This window comes from Diadema setosum, chromosome 4 (genome assembly GCF_964275005.1).
Source record: "Diadema setosum chromosome 4, eeDiaSeto1, whole genome shotgun sequence".
Lineage (NCBI taxonomy): Eukaryota > Metazoa > Echinodermata > Echinoidea > Diadematoida > Diadematidae > Diadema > Diadema setosum.
In genome coordinates this window covers 17,975,437-17,994,788 of record NC_092688.1, presented here as the reverse complement: position 1 = coordinate 17,994,788, position 19,352 = coordinate 17,975,437, and the positions used below count along the sequence as shown (strand labels likewise).

General features: G+C 38.0%; 1 protein-coding gene across 1 annotated transcript in view; it reads left to right on the top strand.

The window, feature by feature from the left end:
- Positions 1 to 16,059, top strand: part of LOC140227661 (uncharacterized) — a 57,705-nt gene extending 41,646 nt beyond the window's left edge. Inside the window, exons 15-20 of the mRNA XM_072308077.1 lie at positions 6,111 to 6,173; positions 6,720 to 6,916; positions 8,073 to 8,148; positions 8,637 to 8,810; positions 9,728 to 9,892; positions 15,921 to 16,059. Coding sequence (XP_072164178.1) covers positions 6,111 to 6,173; positions 6,720 to 6,916; positions 8,073 to 8,148; positions 8,637 to 8,810; positions 9,728 to 9,892; positions 15,921 to 15,989 — 744 coding nt within the window. The 3' untranslated portion in view covers positions 15,990 to 16,059. The remainder of the gene's footprint in view (positions 1 to 6,110; positions 6,174 to 6,719; positions 6,917 to 8,072; positions 8,149 to 8,636; positions 8,811 to 9,727; positions 9,893 to 15,920) is intronic.
- The last annotated feature ends 3,293 nt before the right edge of the window (positions 16,060 to 19,352 follow it).

The window sequence follows — 19,352 nt, the reverse complement described above, 5'->3', positions numbered from 1 at the left end:
TCCTCACCTCGACCAGAACTGTACACACCCTTCAATAGTGTGACCACTTTCTGATCCCCATTCCCCCTTAGTACAGGCCAACCACCAGAACATAAAAATTGTACAAATGCATGCAGTACATGTACTACGGTATTGCTGCTCACTATTGGTTTTATTGTTACCATTGCATGCTCTTTGACATCTCATAGAGTGGTTTCTGAATATCTCGCAAAACGTTAAATGCTAAATCCTCACCTCGACCAGAACTGTACACACCCTTCAATAGTGTGACCACTTTCTGATCCCCATTCCCCCTTAGTACAGGCCAACCACCAAAACATAAAAATTGTACAAATGCGTGCAGTACATGTACTACGGTATTGCTGCTCACTATTGGTTTTATTGTTACCATTGTATGCGCGAATTTTTCTGGGTCTATGGTTTTATCATCATACAGGACTCTTTTTTGAAAGTTTAGTTTTGAAAATTTTATGTGTTGCATGAATGATCGTCTTAGTTTAAAGGTACTAGCCCACATTTGTAAACCTGCAGCAATTGGTCTCATAGTTAGCATGGAGTTTGGGTATGATTGCAGTAACACCTTACTTGGGTACCTAAGGGGGGGTCACCGTGCATCCCCCCCAGGACTCCTCGAAACTTACATTTTCAGGATCCTCATGACATACTAAAACATAATCAAGATGTTAACAGGAACGAAAAGTGGCTGTTCTAGGTGAAAGTTAATGTATTCTATTGTTTTTCATAATTTCTTATGTATTTCTTTGTTTTTCAACTTTTTCAACTTTTGTTTTTTCTTTGTTTTTCTATTGGAAATTGTCACTGACCACTTTTCTACCATAATGAGCACAAAACTAATCAATGAAAGTGATTAATTGTAAAAATAATCAGGTTTTCATGACTTTCATGACAGAGCACTGTTTTCCATAGGAAATGTACACAAAAGCACAAAATTGTGCCCGTTTTGGGACGACATTCCGTTACAAAAATGGGCATGACTTTGCAAAAGTATACGCGGATGTTGCAAATTTGGTCTCAAAAGTTGTGCGAGACATGACCAAACAAAGTCAAGAAGCCTCGCGACAGATTTATAGCGCGAAACTTCGAGGGGGGGGGGCGGATCCCCCCACCCCCCCGTCCTTATGTATGTATGTAATATATAATATGTACTTACATGTAGGGCCTACATAGTAGGGTACCTAAGGGGGGGAGGGGGTCACCGTGCACCCCCCAGGACTCCTCAAAACTTACTTGACTTTGTTTTGTTCAAGTCTCACGCAACTTTTGAGACCATATTTGCAACTTCCCCGCATACTTTTGCGAAGTCACGCCCATTTTTGTAACGGAATGTCGTCCCAAAACGGGCACAATTTTGTGCTTTTGTGTACATTTCCTATGGAAAACAGTGCTCTGTCATGAAAGTCATGAAAACCTGATTATTTTTACAATTAATCACTTTCATTGATTAGTTTTGTGCTAATAATGGTAGAAAAGTGGTCAGTGACAATTTCCAATAGAAAAACAAAGAAAAAACAAAAGTTGAAAAAGTTGAAAAACAAAGAAATACATAAGAAATTATGAAAAACAATAGAATACATTAAATTTCACCTAGAACAGCCACTTTTCGTTCCTGTTAACATCTTGATTATGTTTTGGTATGTCATGAGGATCCTGAAAATGTAAGTTTCGAGGAGTCCTGGGGGGGATGCACGGTGACCCCCCCTTAGGTACCCGACTACCTGTGCAAAATTTCGTTCCAATTAGTCCATTACTTTCATAAAAATAAATGAAAATGCACCGTATGCATGCGCATAACGCTCGCTAGCTCCGGTCCACGTACGTACTACTTGCATGCGATACTTGTGTAAGTTACATGTACGTACTAGTAGCTAGCCCCGGAGACCGCGCCGCAAGGCACGGTCCTGGCGGCTACCTCGCAGCTGAGCGGGAGCAAAAATCACTGCCACATTCACGGCGACTTCACAAATAAAGCACGGCTAAATATCTATCATAAACACAGTGACAATTAATACATTACCTTTTCGACTTGGTTTTTCTCACCCATTTATCTAGAAACTGCAAAATTTTCTACATTTTTTAGGAGTAATAAGCGGCCTGCCCTAGTGCAACAGTGGAGAGACTTGCTGCTATATCCATTAGTACGCATTACGCATGCTCTCAATGCACCACACTGCATGCATGCTGTGCGCCTGTGCAAGTGATTGTGAGTTTCAGTGAGCATCGGTGAGCTGAAGATATTCGCGTTATAAGACAACATTTTCTGCATCATAAGCAATGAAATGCATCAAACAGTCGCCGAAATTAATCATTTAGGTTTAATCGACCCATGTAAGTATTCCTAGTAGTTTTTGTCGAAAAATTAAGGAAATATAGCGCCGAAACGGCACCCGTTTTGTACAACTCCTCGATCTGAATGCGAAAACGGCACAGCCCCAACGCTGCACGTTGGGGCTGGTCGCAGTTAGTACGTAGCTAGCCCGCGCTCGTAATTCGATTTTGGGTCGGGTTGACCCGGTTTGAAAATTGATTTTAAAACAATGATTTTCTCTCTTTAATCGAATGGTATAGACAAAGAGCAACAGGTGAGGTATGTTACTGTTATAACTTGTACTTGAAGTCATATTGGACCTGTTTTATGCAGTTTTGATTTTCGTGGGTTTGCAAATGTGGGCTAGTACCTTTAAGGGGTATTCTTATCATGATGATTAGCCTCAGTAGAGCATACCTATTGATCTATGTGCTTGTTTTCTCTTCATTCTGTATCAGTTACATTGGTCTATTGTTTACATCAGACTGTTCATACATATTCGTGATAGTTAGATATTGTTGCCAGGTGTACAGTTATTTTTAGAATAGTAAACACCTTCATGGCTATACAACAGCAACAATTATAGCCGGGTTCACACGTACAAAATAGCGGGATGACGATCGCGATGCACATCCCGAGTTTTTTTGCGAGCGTCCACACGTACCAAATTAGCGGGATAGCGATCGCGATCGGTATCCCGCTAATTTGGCGAGCGTCCACACGTACAGAATTATCCCGCTAATTGCCGATAGAGATAACAGCAAAGCCTGCAAACTGGGTCACACAGTGCCCTTCTCTATCACTGCCTGCGCGCACTTCCCTTTGTCCTTCGCAGAGGCCTCGCTGTTGTGATGTGCGCATTGCATGATGGGATATAAAAACTCGAGATTCTAATCCCGACCGTTCACACGTGCCAGCGCGGGGCCAATTATCCCGCTAATTGACGAACCAGCGCAAGATTTCTTGGGATTAGCATCGCGATGCTTATCCCGCTAATTTTCGGGTTTTTTCTGTCCACACGTGCAAAAAACTCGGGATGACGATCGCGATGCAAATCTCGAGATTTGTATCCCGCTAATTGGTGTACGTGTGAACCCGGCTAATATGTCTGTAATGTTTGGTTCATGTTGTGGACAGAGAAAAGGAATTCATTGTTTATTTCAACTCCTGAAATGTTAAACACCTGCTGGTGTTTCAACTCCTGAAATGTTAAACACCTGTTGGGCTTGACTTACCTTTTGAAAATGATACAATTGAAGAAAAGACACAGCTGGCTTTATAATTCCAATAGAGTAGATTACTGCCAATCATGTAACCCTGGCTAAGTCTGGCCACAAGAGGGCCTACTGAGGCAATGAATACTAGAGTTCCTATATAGAGAGAGTTGCGACAACCATAGATTTGAACGCCGCCATGTTTCCAGAAATTCCACTATTACGTAACTTTTCTATTCACCCGCGGTGAGAATCTGTTTCTTTTGAAAAGAAAGAATTTGAACCTCCATTTTGTTTCCAAAATGTGTTCAATTGCGGACCTCCCATGTCGCAACTCTCTCTATTTAGGGACTCTAATGAATACTTGACAGGGTAAGCACTATTTGGGCACCCGTCCCCGTTCATCATGAATATTCATCAGGCAGTAAGATACTGTACTAGTAAATGGCAGAACGCTGGATACGTGCCTTAGAATGTAAAGACGTATCGCTTGGAAATATAAAAATCTCGAAAAATTGCATCAACGGGGAATGTTAAAACGTCTCGCCGGGAGATGGAAAAATGTTCAGTTTTGCCGGGAAATGTAAAAACGCTGCCGGGAAATGTAAAAATCATGTATTTCCACGGTATTACGGATACACGTAGATGATGAATATTCATGATGAAGCGGGACGGGTGCCCAGATAGTGCTTACCACTTGACAGCATTCAAAAGTTTTCCTCTCCCTAGACTCGGGCATCAATTTTATTGGTCAGTTCACACTGGAGGAAAAAAAAAAAGGAACAAGCAAACTAACAATCTGAATGCAAGACTACAATCTTCATAACACACAAATCACTGCAGGAATACTAGATACAGCCATGCAATAGGAAGGATCATAAACATGGTATTAATTAGAAGTGTAAGTAAATACAGATATTTATGATGTAATTCCAAACTTATTATGTGTTATGTTTTGTTGGAAAAAAGAAGAATGAAAAATAAATGAATTGAATTGAATTGAATTCAAATATAGATGTTGCAAACAGACTTGGGTTTCTCTCTTCGGTAGAGCTACAAATCTTTACTAACTTTTCAGGAGACTTATGTGGACAGTTAAGAAGCTTTTTGTGTCCACTCTGATTACCTAGTGCCCAAGATTAAAATCATGTGCATTTCCTGGTATTTGAGTCCTTCATATTTATTCATTTAAAAAAAGATATAGAGATTTATCTGTAAATGAATGATAGTGATTATTCTTGCTTATTGCACTGATTCAACTTCCAATATCTATCTATCCCTCGATAAAGCCACTCAAAACTTCTCAAGATGCAAGACTGAGTTCATGTTTTTGTGGTACCATACCAGTGCTCTCCATACCCATTCACTACAGAACTAATGCTCGGACTGATTGTCAAAAGTTTGTTTCAGGTCTATGACCTCCCTGTGTCCTATAGAGTTGCCCAGAGCAAGTTGAGTGATGGAAATCCACCCAGAAAAATCTTGATCTTTTGTGACACCAAAATCTTGTATTCAATAGGTTTATAATTAGCCCTCACAGATGTTCAAAATCACCTGCTGTCTAGGAGTTGAAATCAACACTTTAATTCATTCTTTCTGTAAGTCAGATGAAATCTACCTGGAGGGCATGCCTTTTAACAGGTGTCAAACATTCCTTAACATTTCTCACCCCATTGTTACATTCAGTATCAGTTTGCCACATGGTAAACAAGTTAGTGTTTCTATTGTAACCTTTTTTTCTTTCTTCTTGTGCAACCAAAAAAGATATAGCAAAATAAAAAGAAAAGAAGTGGTTAGTGTCCTTTGCAAACTGTTTTGTCATGTTTTTTCCACTTTATGTCTCCTTGGTAACATAAAAGCTCTGCCTAGCACTAAATAGACTAACAATATACCAATAGGTGAACAACTTCCAAATGGTGAATAGACCAGTTTAGTTTGATTTCTATAGCTGCATTTGCCATTAGCAGCTCAAGCAAATTGCACACAAACTTCAGACATTTTTCTTTGTTAAAAGGAATAATTAGTTTGGAAGGAGAAAATCCCAAATCTTAATGTTTATCAAATTTGACTATTAGAACTCTTCATCTTATCCTGTGACTATAAAGTGTCATACTCCTCATATGCTTTGCTCACAACATATTGAATTGTTTTCCATATCTGTTTGGAGGGATATTTCTCTTCTATCTCAGATGATATGCTTGTTGTATTGAGCATAGAGTAGTCTATATTTCAACAAAAGCTTGTGATTTTGTCATATTTCATTTGCGAAACATTCATGAGACAATTGATAGGATTAATAAAAGAAAGAATGAATGAATGAATAATGACTGAATTAATTAATCATTGAAAAACATGAATATAGGAAGAATGAAGGAATAAATGAATGAGTAAATATATTAATGAATGAAAAGATGATTGTATGAATGAATATGATTTGTTTTGCAGTACATCACAAGTCACTATTACTTATGCTGGTATTAGGTTTACATGATATGGGTTATTTACCCAAATAGTGACCATACATTTGTAAATTCTTCTTGTGTCCTGTCTTGTCCTGTCTTGTATTCCAGGAAAATGAAGTCAAGAAATTGGTTGAAGCCATGGGAAGGGAAAAGGCCCAGGTCTTTGATGGTGTAAGTAAACTACAGCTTCTGACTGACATTTCATGCATTGCCCGACTTGTGATATAATGTGTGTTAGAGTTTGTTTGTATTATGAACCTCTGGACCTATGCAATGCAATTATTCTTTTATAGTATCAGGTTACTCTCAACAGTGTTTCACTCTTGACCTACTTTCCATAATTCAAAGAAGAAAAAAAAAAGCAATAGAAGATAGCGACAAAATTCAGTGGTGCCAACTCAATTATGGCAAGAAGACAATGTCTGTAGCAAAATTCCCTCCAGGATTTTATGGGTTTACAGTGGAAACAGCAAATTTTAATACTGTTTACTAAACTTTGTATTGTGAAAATTATCTTTGTTAGATTTTGTCAAGTTGATCTTGGCAGTGCTATTCTGTTACATATTTTATATTTTGTTTTATTTTTGAACTCACATAACCCATGGCATGACTGAGTTAATGAACTTAAGCTTTTAGCTTCCAAGCATCTGTTATCTGTTATGTTACAGAATCTGTTATCATGTTTTTGTGGTTTCTGTCCATTTTTTGTCCCTCCAGGAGAGGGAGGTGGAGGTAGACTGCCTCCAGAGACTGGTGGGGGTCCTGCAGGACTCAGAGACCAGCCTCCAGCAACAGGTGGCCAGTAAGGACGAGGAGCTGAGACAGATCCAGGCCAACATGGCCGCCTGGAAGGAGGAGACCGCCCTCAAGATGGCCAGAAAGTTTGAGGACGAGCTCAACAAGGAGCTAGAAGTGTAAGTACATTGTACAGGGACGGAGCCAGGAAATGTTTGGGGGGGGGGCACAAAAATATTTCCGGTGCCTCTTCCAGGTTTCTTCGGCAGTCACTTTCTTTTTATTTCTTTTGTTTTAACAAAAAAAGGGTGCTCGTGCCCGGCGCACCCCCTATGGATCTGCCACTGTTTATACCTGTCATGTATAACTGAAATGTTCAAATTAGTGTGCATATTTTTCTTAAATATCAATAGAGTTAATGTTCTGTGGAAAAAGATGCATAGCTTTGATTGACTCCCCTACACAAAATTGTTTGAGGTGGATTCTATGAATGATAGTTTCAAATACAAAAGGTTCAAATTCATTTTTTTAAAAGAATTTTCTCCACTGAGCATATCACGAATGAAACATGGTGGTTTTCCCGAAACAGTAAGCTATATGATAAATACATTCTAACGTAACTGAAATTATGTGTACAATAGACTGATAAAAAGTGAAAAAGATACTATGTTGATTCAGAGCTATTCAGGTAGAGGAATAAACAGTTCTCTGACTGAATTAGTGTAAAAATTACTGTTGCTCTAATTGGAATGTTAATTTCTGGGTTAGAGGAAAAATACATCAAATATAGGAATGAAGAGATTATGTGAACTTGTTGTCAAATGAACAAGAGTACACATATGTTTAATGAGTTATATTTCTCTTTGTCTGGTAACTTTAGGCCTATTTTGTGGGTTTTGTCTTATGCATCTGTGTATGAACATTGTATTAACCCGTTGAGGACGAGTCCCGAGTATTCTCGGGCAAGTGTCTATGGACAAAGTGTGTTGTAGCAAAATCAGCCCATCCTCAACGGGTTAATACAACTAAGTGGACTCACAAAGGATAAAAGAGGCTCAGATATGATACAATCTAACTGATAGATTCCTTGATAAAGTTACAAATAAGCAAAAGTATTCCCATGAAGCTGTTCAGTTGATTTTCCAATTCAGGACAGTGACTTCATGTATCAATTATTCAGCAATTTTCTAACTGTGTAGAGGTAAGTTATGAATTGTGAAATATGATTGCAATGAAAAATCTGAGAGCTTTCACCCACTCTCCAAATTTTGAATCACCACCATGTTTAAAAGTCTCTGTTGTTAAGAAAAATATTTTTCTCTTTCTCTACATCAGACGTCTTGAAGAGTCTCACAGTGGGAGTGGCTCCTACAGGAGCAGCCAATCAGATCAGAGAATGAGGAGCTCAGCTGTAAGTAGTCTTTCTATCAGTTGTTTTGTGAATATCTACACTAGGTGCCAGGTGCCACATAGATAAATTCTGTAAGGTGATGAATACATTCCTTCATCAAGAAGTTGATGGTGAGATTCAACCTGAATTGTTGAATGTTTAAAGGATGACACCATCATATTTTGATGATGATAAAGAAAGAGAGAAGAGACCAAGATTTGAACAAGAAGAAAGATATTGTTATCATGACTGTTGGCTCAATATGAAAATGTTCTGTGAAGAATTAAGTGCTAGCTTCATTTCTATAGTTTAGATGAATTATGTGCAAAATTTATGCCTGCAATGAGCATATCTGGGGCCGCTCTTATTCCCCCCCCCCCCCCCCCCCCGTAAGCCCCTCACCTTACAAAACATTCTGTGGTGCATATAGGGCCTACATATTACATACATTGACTGACATTGCTTGTTGAATGGTAACAATGGACCCTTGAACATGTTGTGTCTCTCAGCTGGGTACATCAACTACCTCCTCCCTGGGATCGGGGGACAGCAGCACCACCAAGCTCCTCCGCCACCTGCAGGACCGGGTCAAGCACCTCCGCATGGAGAACATGACCCTGAAGCAGGCAGGGCGGGGCGACAACAGCCTGGACACGGAGACTAGCTTTCAGAGAAGCCTGCAGGTAACTATGTCCCACAGACTAGGTGTATACTGATGATATTGCAACTGATTGAAAAATTGCCCTACATCGACGTAAAAAAAGCACTGAATTGATCAGTGTTCATAGTAGTAGCCTATTATACCACATGACATGCTCATGATGGGTTACAATGACAACTCCGGCATGTCCAAGGTTTGCCAGGGGATAGAACAGAACTAGCAATAATACTGATGCAAGTCAATGACAATTCTAGTAATGGAAAGCCATATAAAGGGGTTAATTGAATGAATATCTTGTTACAGACCTGGGAAAAAGAGATAGGATCAATTTTGGCCTGGGAGTAGAGTGTATTTCTTCACCTTGTCTAAGTTGGATTCACTAATCAAAAGTGTAATCAGATGATCAGAATGATAGAGATTTCGTCAAAATAGAGAAGTTATAAAATTTTCAAGTTTCACGTTTTCAGAAAAACTGTAATCTTAGAATGGATGCCTAAGTAAGCTACAGGAGGTTATTATGTAATCACATCATGTGCCTCCCACCGAACTGTCTACAAATCTTCAGCAAGTGTCTGGGTTTGTCGAGGTGAAATTTAAAAGAAGAACAGTATCCTTCACAAAAAAAAAAATTGTTTCATTTGTGTAATAACCCATCAATGATAACTCTTGTGGTGAAAATATTTGTGGGTACACATTTCGAGAAGGACATTTTGGGTGTACAACATGTCATTGTAAAATGTTTTGCACTGGACTAAATTAAACTTGGAAAGAGTGACTCCCATTCAAGAATCAAGATCATTGTCCACCACACCATGGTCATACCAGTGGCACCAGGAACAAAGGAAAAGTGAAAGTGTTTTTCTTTCGTTTTTATTTTTGTAGCCATCTGGAAGAATGATTGATGGAGTCTCATTGTTATTTTTTGTTTGCCCTTCCCAGCTGGAAGAAAGAGATCAGCAGGTGTACCGTCTAGAGCAGAAGGTCAAACTCCTCGAGCGGCAGCTGTGGGTCGCCGAGGAGCGTTGCAGGGAGAATGCTGCCCTCTTGAGTCAGAAGACGGCAGAGAACTCTCGCCTAGAGGGAGCCCTCACACAGCAGACCAAAGTAAGCCCTGCCAGCTGCACTGCAAAAAGTCTTAACTCTAGAAACATCGCACAGTGTGGACAATCCTCTACTTCTTTCCTGACTCATGGAATTTTACACAACATCCATTGTGCTAAGGATTCAAAGGGGGTGAAAAGGATATCTCTCCGTTGACTGTATGGTAGTAAAATGAGTTACTATCAATGCACATTTTGCAGTGAGTGTTAGCATAATTTTAAGCATCATTTCATTTGTTTAGTCTCATTTTCAACAACCGATAATTGTTTTTACCCTATATTATCAAAACATTTGCAGTAACATTTCTGACAGCAAGATAAGATAGGGAAATACTCTTGACCACTGAGTGTTGGAAAGGTTTGGAAACCTTGAGTGCCTGCATAATCGCATATTCTGCTGATCTTTCTTCAGTGACCAACTGAATTACAAGCACCAAAAAATAAAGATTAAACTTCAGTACACAGCACAAATTTGTCATCCACATAGATATGAGAGCATTGTTGAGACAAATGTTTTCAAATTGACTCGCGTATTGAATGCATTAGAGACAAGTCAAAGTAGGTGTATGATAAGAGATGTTCTTGTTGCAGTAGAGAATTTGATTGTTATGGGAGTCAACAAAACGCAACACTTTGTGGTTTACATAGAATGTGATGGAAACACTCCCGACTTACTTGATAATTGATGGAGTTTGGAATGTCTTTTTTTTTTCTATTTTTTTTTTTTTTGCTAATGAAAAAAATGGTGATTCAACATTGAGTAGATATGATGACTCATTATATCACTCCAAACTTCATCATGGCAAGTTCATGTTCCACATGGTAATCCATCACTTGGTCAACTCCCACTTCGTCCAATAGCCATTTAGTCTCAACCCACATGGTCTAATCCCGTTTCGTCAACACCCAGTTCATCTAATGACCATTTAGTCCACTTGCCACTCAGCCTCATTACCAGTTGGCCTACTTCCAGATGGGCTATGCCCATTTTGTCTAGTACCCACAGTTTATAAGACCAAATGGGAAAAATCCCATGGAGACAAAATTGCGATTAGACCATCTGGTTATTAGACAAAATGACAATTAGCCAAACTGGCTGGGCATAAGACCAAGTGAGGATTAGACCAAATGGGCATTAGACGAAATTGACAGTAGACCAAATGAGTTTAGCTGTAGTGGTGTTAGATGAACTGGGAAATAGACCATCTGACAGTAGACCAAGTGGCAATAAACCGTTCTACATCACAAAGACAAAATATTGACTCAGGAAGGATAATGCTGACACAGAATTATATTCACATTACTGAAGAGTACAAATAGTGTTATCAATCATTGACCCCTGCAAAAGGAAAATATTCCTTCTATCTCACAGCAATAAATTTTGAATACACAGCCATACATAACAATGTGAGGCCTATGGTGCACATTTTTGTTTTGAGGATTTGTTGCTGGCGTATTTCTTCTTAAAGGTCTAGGTTACCTCTGGGAGCAGTGATTTTAAAGATGTTCAAGATATCACATTTGATACATATGTGTGGGTCAATTGTATTACAAAACATCCTACCATGGAAGAATTTTGCTATGAAACCTAAAATATAAGGAGATAACATTATTTTTCTCAATAAACCGTAACTGTAAATGGTTTAGTATGGAAACATTTTTTATTATAACCATTGTTCACATTTTGTATATTTAACAATATTTAACATTGATTATATACTAATTCAGATTTTTTACATTGGTTGTTTCTATCCCTAACTCACATTTTAGAACTATTTTGAAACATAAGTAGTGGGTTTGGATTTGATTTGCATATGGAAAATTACTTTAAAAGTCATACTTTGCCTGGCTATAAATCTCTGTACAAATGAAGAGTTTGTTTGCAAAAACCGATAAGTCCATATTTGCCAAATGGAGATATTTGCGATTAAAGGTCAAGAAAAATAAAGAGAATAATAAGAAAAAATTGGCTTCTTTTGACCATAACTTCAAAAATATACCATTATATGTAGTGACCAATATATCATTTAAAAGGTATTATTTTGAACTTTATGACAGAGATCGTACTTCAAAATCTTCAAAAATGGACTTATCGGTTTTTGCAAACAAACCCTTCAAATGAAAATCAACCCATCCAGTCTCTTATGTATCATTTCCTCATCTTGTTCACCCTGTCACCTCAATATTTTATTTCTTTTTTCAGATCAAGTTGTAAGTTCAAGTTTATTTTTCCCCTATCTCCATCATAACAAATAGCACAAATATACAAAAAAAGGAAAATATATTAACATAAGTAATCCAAAAAGCAGGGTACATTATACTTACGATGAGATTACTAACCTGTTGAGGACGGTTTTATTTTGCTACAACACGCATTTCCCATAGACACCTGCCCAGGTATACTCGGGACTCGTCCTCAACGAGTTAAAGAAGTGAAACATTTGTGTAATGAATAATTTAGGGGATGGACATGGGGAACCCACTAAAAAGCAAAACTTGTAGATTATGGGTACAACCAGTTACTGTAAAAGTGGAAATTTTCGCGCATTTCACGCAACGAGAAAACTAGCGCGAAAATAAAAGCACGTGAATATTTTAGCATGCCATATGTTCCAGTAGTTAACGTCTTGATCCCGCGGAATTAAAAACATGCGAAACTCTTCTTATCCGGCCGAGCATGAAAAATTAGTCATGCAAAAATGTTGACTTTTACAGTACAGTTCATATACATACAAGAAGTTAAAAAGAAAAATGTGTGGTCACCAAATCCAGTACTAATAGACCAAATTGAATGTATGTTTATAAATGTGTCATCATTATGTTCAGAAGTATATCATGATACATTCATGAATATGATACAAGAATATTGAAGAAGAAAGGTTTTACGAAACAACTCTTTCTAGGACAACGTAAGTGCACATGCAGTGTTCCACAAACCTTTCTTCCTCGTTTATACTAACTTTGCAAACAAGACAAGACATGACAAACAAGACATAGAAACATATCATTTTCCTGAATATTTATATCATTTCTGTGTAAACTCTGCACATCCGATATGTGCGTCCAAAACAATGTCACTGTTTTTGTTCTGCAGTGTGATTTATGCCACTTACAATCCATGGGATGTTATCATATGTTTGTGACCCCTCATGGCGTCTTGTCACAACGTTTGGAAATCAATTGCATTTGACCCTTGACCCAGGTATTATGGCTTCAAGTGGTACGTATACGAGTGTCTAGAATGTTCAGGGAAGGTGCAAGTAAAAGGAAATGTTGCACGAACTATAATAGAGGGATATTGAGGGGAGCTATCAATGCCTTCTGCGTATTTCAATAGTTGCTGTCAGTTTTAGCTTTTCATAAATCAATTTCTGTTTTTCTTGCTTCACGCAAACTTTTGTATTTTCGAGTTTGTGTCTGGGAATAATGAAATAGGAATACTAACAGATGTCACATATGTTATGTTTCCAGTTCAGTGGTTAATGTCAAGTTTTTCATAAATCATTTGTTTTTTCCCTTTTTTCCAGAGAACTTCAATGTTCATCTATCTAGGAACTAAATGAAATAGATGTGTCAAATGCATTTTACAAAATGAGGTATCATATTTATCTGTTTCTTTGTGTCTGGATAGCTGCCTCTATATTTAACCCATTGAAGTTGGACTGATTTTTGTATAACACACATTTTCTACAGACACCTGCCCAAGTATACTGGGACTAGTCTTAAATGGATTAATCATCTGAGTGGAATGTTTGCCTGCATACTTCTTATCCTTGTAAAGTCCCTTTATGTCAGCTTTCCTCCAGGTGACTTTGATTTTAGTTCTCATGGGAGATAAACAGAATTACTGGCAAAATTACCTTTCTGAAACCAACAATTGCCAAAGGCATACCAAACATACTTTTGCCTGCGTCAGTGAAGGGACAAATTTTTATCACGATAGAAACCACCATACATCATACAGGGAACCAGATATCATTCTGTTATGAGTGGGTACCAGTATCAGCAATTCTAACGCCATTTGCTTTGGAAAAGTTTTTGTCACTTTCTGTCAGCAGAAATCTCAGACTATGATTTTGAATTTTCATTTTTTTTTGGTCTTCTTTGTTGGGGCTAAGGGAGGGGGAGAGAGAGGACAGAAGGAACATAATGAGTGGAACTTTGGCATAAAACTTTGCTGACTAGAAAAATGAAGAAAGTAAATTAAAAACATGCCCTCACAATAACAGTCTTAAAATGAGGCATTTAGCTACTTTGTAAAGAAAAAGAATCTTACGTTTGAAAACTACCCTTTAATTGCTGATGAGTAGAGATTACCTAATACCCTTAATCCCTATTGTGTCACTATAGGACCTTCCTGTAGACTGAGGTTGCTGACGTTGTTATGCCTGAATGGGTTGGCTTACAACTGGGTAAAGTTTGGATGGATTATTTTATGCCAACAAAAATGCTTGGCTAGTTATATTTGAGTGCTTGGACACATAAAAGGTTAAAAAGGGGATGGCTAGTATCTGATCAGTGGGAATCAGTGGGAATGCTGGGGGATGATTGTTCCAATCCTTGTGGGATTCATTTAAGAGTACATTATATATTTATTCTTTTGTGAACATTATTTGCTTCAGAGTGATCTCATATTCAAGTAATGTGCAGTTTAATGTTTCCAGGTTAGCATGCCTGTACAGTGACGGGCGATTAAACTGCACATTACTTGAATATGAGACCACTCTGAAGCCAATAATTTTCACGAAAGAATAGATAATGTACTCTCAAATGAATCCCTCAAGGATTGGAACAATCATCCCCCAGCATTCCCACTGATCAGATACTAGCCATCCCCTTTAAAGGTTCGAATCCAAGTGCTGACTGGGAGTAATACTAAACAGACATTTTGTATCCCACGTCATGTAAAATGCACCATCTATTCACATACATATATTATGGCATTGGGCCATCTTACAGCATGTGTAAATACAAGCAATACAAGTTACATTACAAAACTCAGTGCGTTCAAAACTACAACAGCTGCATTCAAAGCATCAGCCAATTGTGCAGGTGATGTTAATCCGCCCATTATCGAATGGTCAATGCTACATCACCATGGCAACTCGCACGATAAGGAAAAACCCCAAACCGCAGTGAAAGTAGACCATCGTAATCCAAGTTCATCATAGGTAGTACTAGTAATCCTCGACCACAATCAAAGGGCACAACTGGTGTCGATATAATCAAGCAGAGACCAGGGAAGCAGTTCTCTTTGTACAGCATGCACCTTACATCATCATACTTTATAGCCTACACCATATATTCAGAGAGTTTATTTTTTTTTTAATGAATCAGGACTTCTAGACAAGATTGAGAGTGATAAAATTCATGATCAGGGAGTACAGTAATGAACAGAGAAATGAAGAGTTTGTTTGCAAAAACCGATAAGTCCATATTTGTGAAATAGAGATATTTGCCATTGAAGGTCAGGAAAAATAAAGAGAATAATAAGAAAATTTGTGCTTCTTTTGACCATAACTTCAAAAATATACCTTTATATGTAGTGACCAATATATCGTTAAAAGGTATTATTTTGTACTTTATGACAGAGATGGTACTTCAAAATCTTCAAAAATGGACTTATCGGTTTTTGCAAACAAACTCTTCAAATATACTCAAGCACTTTGCGTTCATGGTGAGATCAGAGTTGATAATTCATTTTATGTGTTGTTCCACTGAATGAAAACATCGTGAAATATATGCCGTATACAGTATATGGAAGAGGAATATGATCACAAGTTAGAAGAAGAGTTTTTCTCTCTCTCTCTCTCTCTCTCTCTCTCTTCAGGAATGACATTTTACTAAAAAAAAACATATGTGTCAGCAGATGATCCGTGAATAAGAGAGTATGCAGATGAATAATGCCGGGGAATCCAAGTGTTTTTTGCAGAGAACTATGTGGAATTATCATGGACTATGGTGGACTAAATCTACTTTTGCCAAGCTAACAATTTTCATATTGTGTTTGTCTTTATTTCCTTTCACTGTAGGAATTGATGAAAGTGGAGCGTGCCTACAGCAAGCTGTCTCAGTCAGCATCAACTTCACCAGTGCCTTAATCCTGCAGTTTGTCCCGCAGCGCCTGAAGCCGGATTCATCCCTTTTTTCTTCTTCTTCTTTTTTTTTAAGATTCTGACAAATTGAAAAATTGCACACTCAATATTATCTTAGATTTTACGAGATGTGCTAGGCCGATTCCATCCATTGAAAAAAAAAAAAGAGAGATTATCTCTTTCTTCTGACAAGGTTCGAGAATTGATCGGACTAATCAAAAAGTGAGATACCCAGCTGAGCGAAGATAAATGGGGAGATGAACATTGTACCTCGTAAGATGTCATTTGCAAGTTTGATAAGCTTCAGAGTCTTTTATTCATATGTGGCAGGTGGTATGACAGCGAGTCTCTTGCAAAAAATGCCCGAGTTCTAGCTGACTATAAATACTGCTCTTTCGCTAGTTTGTTTGTTCAGAAGAAGTTATTTGTGTTCAGGTTCAGACTGATATTAGAGAGGATGAAATTAATTCAAATATCTGGAATAGGAATTCTTGTGAAGATGGAAATAAATGTCAGTGGTTTGCGGTGTTGAATGGACGTGGGCGATTTCTACTAGCCACAATCAGCGTGCCTATACTCAATGGCATTTTTATGATGGTATGCAGAATGGAAGTCTATGCAAGTAAGGGAAAATGAAACAGTTTTATGACATCAGTAGAGGAATTGTGTGTCAGATAATCCACAGCAAGTGTGAAAGCATTTGATATAATTCCTTTTCCAAAGATGATAGGGCAGGATGGTTGCAAGATTATCTAATAGTAGTCTTTCTTTTTCAGTAAAAGATGTTTCTTGTGTAAGAAACATGACTCATGTTTTTTTGTTTTGTTTTGTTTTATTTCATTATTATTATATTATTATTTTTGCATGTACACATGAATACAGCATGTTGCTCTTGGCTGTGTTGCAAAATGTAATATGCCTTTGTACCAGAGGAAGAAACTACTCTGGCTTCAGCAATATACAAAGGCAGTAATACTCAAGGGTATTACCATTCCACAAACAAACTTAGCAGTTGTGTCCACAGAGCAGGAAAATTCCATTTGTTTAATCCTTTCTTCAACTACTTTCTTTGCCGATTAGCAGAGATGTCTAAAGACTAATTTTCAATGAATAGAGATTAGCTAATCCCTTAGTCTCCATATCATCACCACAGCCTCCTCATTGGACTGAAGCACTTTGCTCGTACACTTGAGTGGGCTCACTAATTTCACACCTAGTTGGAGTTTGCATGGATGTCAGAATGCTACATGAAAATTAATGACACATTGATTAAAAACTATGGAAATTTAAAAAGAAAAAGTAATGGCAAATGCTGCTTGAAAATTGCAGTCTTCTTTTTTATCAATGGTTAGCCTTTGTTAGCATTTCCCCCCACTAAGATTATTGAATGATGACTCCACTGTTCTATGATGGGGGGAGGGGGGATTGACATATTATTCTAGAGATGTACCTCCTAGCATGTGTCTCATTTGCAACATTTCATATCGTATTGAAGGTCAAAGGGTGCGTTCGAGCGCTCTAAAGCGAACCAAAGCGAACTGAACTAAAGCGTACCGTACCGTACCATGCCAATTTTGGAGCGTTCGAGCGCTCTGTGGAGAAAGCGTACTCACGAGTTATTTTTAGAAAGGTCACGCTTGTTTGTAGCAAGAATGTCATTCACCCCTGGCGCTTGAACTACTTACAGCTGTCCAGAACAAAGAGAATGATGGTTTTGCATTGTGACGTATGCGCATGATACGCGCATGCTTTACAGCAAACTTTTGGTACGCTTTGGTACGCTTTTGGAGCACATCGGGAAGTGGTCCACTTTTGGCTCGGTACAGTACGGTACGGTACACTTTAGGAGCGTTCGAATGCTCCTCTGGCGCGGGTACGGTACGGTACAGTTCGCTTTAGGAGAGCGCTCGAACGCACCCAAAGACTGTTGGTTTGAGTCACTTTTCTATGGCAAGAGAAATGTGTCTTGGCTGTACACAGTCCAAATATATTACATGGTGTATTATGTACAATAAAGCATTCCTCTTCCCTGTCAATTTCTTTGCAAGTCTGATCTGCACGTGCCACACTGATTTTTTTTTTTTTTATTGCCATAGAATTATTGAGCGCATTGCTTTTTATGTATCCTTGAAGTGTTCCCTGTATCTTTTGTGCAATGGGGCCTCTAGCTGAGATACATGTACCAGTGCATTGTTATATGCACAGCATATGATTTTGTTCAGGACCAAAGCTCAAATCAAATCACAACTTTTTTGACATAATGATCCTTTTATGAGCATATTAATCAATTCTGTCTGTGGAAGACAGAAGAAATTAATGTTCTACATGCAGTCATATAGATTTTTTTATTTGTGTGATGTTGTAAACAAAATGCAAATAATGTGGTCATTATCTCAACACAAGTCACAGAGCACAATGACAGTGGGATAACCATGCAGCATTTTTATATAGTTGTGGTATTCCTGTAGTATTGCAATCGGTAGAGTATTATGTTAATGTCCTTATTAACAAAGTCTATTAGAATGGAAATGTATTTTTAGAGAACCAGTCTATATTTTGTTCTGTATCTGAGATTGGATTGTTGACCTGACCAAGGAGTATCATACCTCCTTGACCTGACCAGTTGTAAACAGCATGTTAAACCTGCCAAAGATCACATAGCTAACACAGATGTATGTATTTGGGACAATGTTATATAGATTGTCAGAGTTCTTGTGTGATAGTAATGAAAATAAGGGGAATAATACTTTGGTTATTTGATCACTAATATTTTCAGGACAACATTTTAAAACCTGACCTTCAACAAGTGAAGTGATACACAATGTCTTTTGTATAAATATTGTCAAGCAGAAAGTGCAATAGTGTTCCAGAGACCTCCCCCCCTCCTTAAAGTAGATACAGTATTTCAATATCTTACCCTCTTCCTTCAAAATTGGGACGCAATAACAAAACAGCTGATACTATCACACACGCTGCGATAACAACAGCGGAGACATGACCGTTTTCTCATCAGAATCCATTTTCTCACTCTACCAGAGACCCTGTACTTTACTCCTGTCAAAGACATGTCCCGTTTATCAAGGAAGATCAGTTTTCGTCAAACAAATTTCCCACTTATCAAACATCCATTCGATGCCATTGCCCTGTTTCACAAAGGAAAGGAGACAATCATGGCCAACAAGAATGACAAAATAAAATTGCACAAGCTTGGTATCGCAATCAATCAGTAGACTTCTGATTGTTGCATGCTACTGTAATTGCAGTTGCTATTATATGTTATATTCATTGTTATTTTTGCATGCAATGCTGTTCTAATGCCCTCCCTCCTCACATGCTGTATTCAGGAGTATATTTCAAAGTGTTTTCATT